The sequence below is a fragment of the Volvox carteri genome (assembly GCF_000143455.1).
Source record: "Volvox carteri f. nagariensis unplaced genomic scaffold VOLCAscaffold_83, whole genome shotgun sequence".
NCBI classification, from domain to species: domain Eukaryota; kingdom Viridiplantae; phylum Chlorophyta; class Chlorophyceae; order Chlamydomonadales; family Volvocaceae; genus Volvox; species Volvox carteri.
In genome coordinates, this window is record NW_003307626.1 from 270,702 (window position 1) to 273,527 (window position 2,826).

The 2,826-nt window shown below is 48.0% G+C and overlaps 1 protein-coding gene across 1 annotated transcript in view; it reads right to left on the bottom strand.

Moving 5' to 3' along the window:
* Nucleotides 1–1,153: 1,153 nt before the first annotated feature.
* Nucleotides 1,154–2,826, bottom strand: part of VOLCADRAFT_107915 (uncharacterized protein) — a gene marked incomplete at both ends in the record, with an annotated part of 4,332 nt that continues 2,659 nt past the window's right edge. Inside the window, one exon of the mRNA XM_002957970.1 lies at nucleotides 1,154–1,525. Coding sequence (XP_002958016.1) covers nucleotides 1,154–1,525 — 372 coding nt within the window. The remainder of the gene's footprint in view (nucleotides 1,526–2,826) is intronic.

Genomic DNA, 2,826 nt, shown 5'->3' on the forward strand with positions numbered 1-2,826 from the left:
TTAAGAGATGTGATCGTTACAGGCTGCTCGCAGAAACGTGATGCAAGGACGAGCGAACCGTTCGTAAACATCCAAAATGCAAAGACCACGGCTAAAGGGCAGCCTTTAAAAGCACGGCGCGCGGGTTTTTTGCGTATGTGTGTAAAATTCGTGGGCGTGCGGTATGGCTAAGTGGTTTAATAAACATGACTGTTTAACAATGTATGGCCTGATTAATTAAGAAGGGAAGAAGATACAATTAAGCAAATTTCTTAAAAAAGTAATGAAAAGTATTTTTGCACTGCCATGATTTGGAAGATAGAATCCCCATACAGTAATGGGTCCATCACCGTATGGAGTTGCAAGCATGCGTCGATGGGCGGCTAGCTAAAAGGTGGGCGAGAACCTACTAGATGTTGGATGAAAAATGGACGAGCACGCTCGGACTGAGACACAATTGCTCTTTGCGCAATCCGGCAGGAACGTCGTAACATGCGCTAGTGCACACCTTCCGCCTTGGGCCGCGGTGGGGTGACCAAATATGAGTATGTTCCGCTAAGGTGGATGCACTTCCGCTGCCCACTGACAAATTTACTACCAACGATTTCCAAGAATGGAAGTTTTGTTCGGCCCTCACCTTCGTACATCGGTAGTATATTACGGTAGGTCCAAACGGTTTTCATGAGAAATCATCGTTCGTTACACACTAAGGGTACCTGCAAGCAGTAAACAGCCGTCTTCAATCGGTAGGTAGGCCGGGTGAGGGCCGGCTACCGCGAAAATTACATCTTCGTACATCGGTAGTATATTACGGTAGGTCCAAACGGTAGTCTTCGCAAGCACCAAACGCATGTACACAAGCAATAGGATAAACCACTGAAATATTTTTCCGTTCGAAGAAACACACAATGATTATGCCCAATGAAGTTGAAGCTGGTTATGCAACGAAATTAATAATTTGGTACTCATCGAACGTCAATACATTCGCAACCAATCGTTTAGTTCCGCATATATTGACATTAGTACTCATTGCACGCTAAGCTTCCTCTTAATGTGTGTATTTATTGGAACGGGAAAATATTTCAGTTGTATATCCTATTGCTTGTGTACGTGCGTTTCATGTTTACGAGTCGAGGTCGATCGCCATTGTACTGCCTGATGGACCTTACAAAGTTTAGGGCCGAACCAGCTGGTTCTCAAATTTTCCATTCTCGAAAATCGTTTGAATGGACTCCGATCCAAGTTGGGATGTCAATTTGTTACACTTGGGGTAGAGCGACTTGAGCCGACTAGCACATAAAGTTGACGTGACAAACTGCAGAGGGCTTGCAACGATCTCAACAGATTGCTGAGATGTGCTTGGAGACGTGCGCGGGCTCGGCTGCGGGAGCCGCGTTGCTGGCCGCATCGCTGGCAGTGTGCCTGATGGACCTGCCCCAGCAGAGCCAGCCGATGGCTCATTGAGCTTACGTCGTTTCGATGGTGATACAACCGGCTCCGGGCGTCTAGCCTGGTGCGCCTGAGCTGCTTCCTGGCCTGCAACTGGCTGTTGGTGGAATTGACTGGCTGAAGCGTGGCGCCGTGCGGGAGGCGCCCTGTCATCTGGTTCTAATGTCTCTCTTGTACTCACTATATTGTTTGAAGTGTTACCAGCATCGCCGCTACTAGGTTTTGGCCTGCCGGTGGTCAGGAATGCTTTGACGCTACCCTGACCAGCTATAGTAGTTAATTTCTTGGGCCCCATCGCTCATTTATAACTTATTTATACTAAAATAGAACGTCTCTGGGGGCCTTCGGCCCGCCCCGGCTCCGTAACGACCGTACCAGGCCTTTACCATGGTCTATGACGGAGCGCAGAACGCAAATATGCCATTTTATTACGGAACCGTAATATATTACGGAAAAAAATACACCGGTCCATAGTCCAGGGCAACGGAGGGGTTTACCCTGGGGCCGTGTCACCCCTCCTGCTGGGTAGGAACTTACAAGGGGGTTACCGAAGGGGGTTGAAGATGGGTAACCCATGGGTAACTGACCCAATCAGTGCCTTAGGCAGGGGAGTGCCGGGAATGTACATGTAGGCAATGGACGAGCGAAACGTTGACTTAAACCGTATCTTGCACCACACCTGCGATTCAATTTCCTAACACAGGTATGTATTGGACATTGGCGACTTGATTCGACTAAGATTGTCGCTTCAACAAGGTCATGGACACATATTGTTCACTCAAGCAGCATGAACGTCTCTTCCTGGGTCAATTCGACTCATTTCAACTCTTTTCGACTCAATCGACTTAGTTGGCGACTCTTGGCGTTGAGCAGAGGCCGCGTGGTTCACTGCTGAACTCCTTGCGTCCTTCCTCCTCACTTGTCAAGCATGACTGAGTTGGTCACAAAGGACTTGGACTCGACTCATCGAAACTGCGGTTAACCACGTGGAACTTCACAATGTTCTGGTGATTTAAACTCCACGATTGCAAACTGTGAATCAACCCGTGTGCCAGCGTGTGTGCCAGATACCCATGCACCAAGTTATATCCTAAGCATTTCACCGCATCGAGGGCTTTTCATCGCCCTTGATTTAGGGTTATGTCCGGAAACATTTGTTTACTGCAGGGCTTCCTCAATTCGTTTCATTCAATGTTTCGTTGGCGCTTCCTTTAATTGTATTCCACAGCAGCCCTTCCTTGCCCATGTCCATGACGTGAAAGAGTGAGATGTAACGCAATTGTCCGACACTTGGCATTTACATGTCAGACATATGCGACATGTGGGCGTCCATTTCGTCTCTACCTTGCCATCGTGGTTAGTCTAGGAACTTTATTCACAGCACAGTCTATACAATCC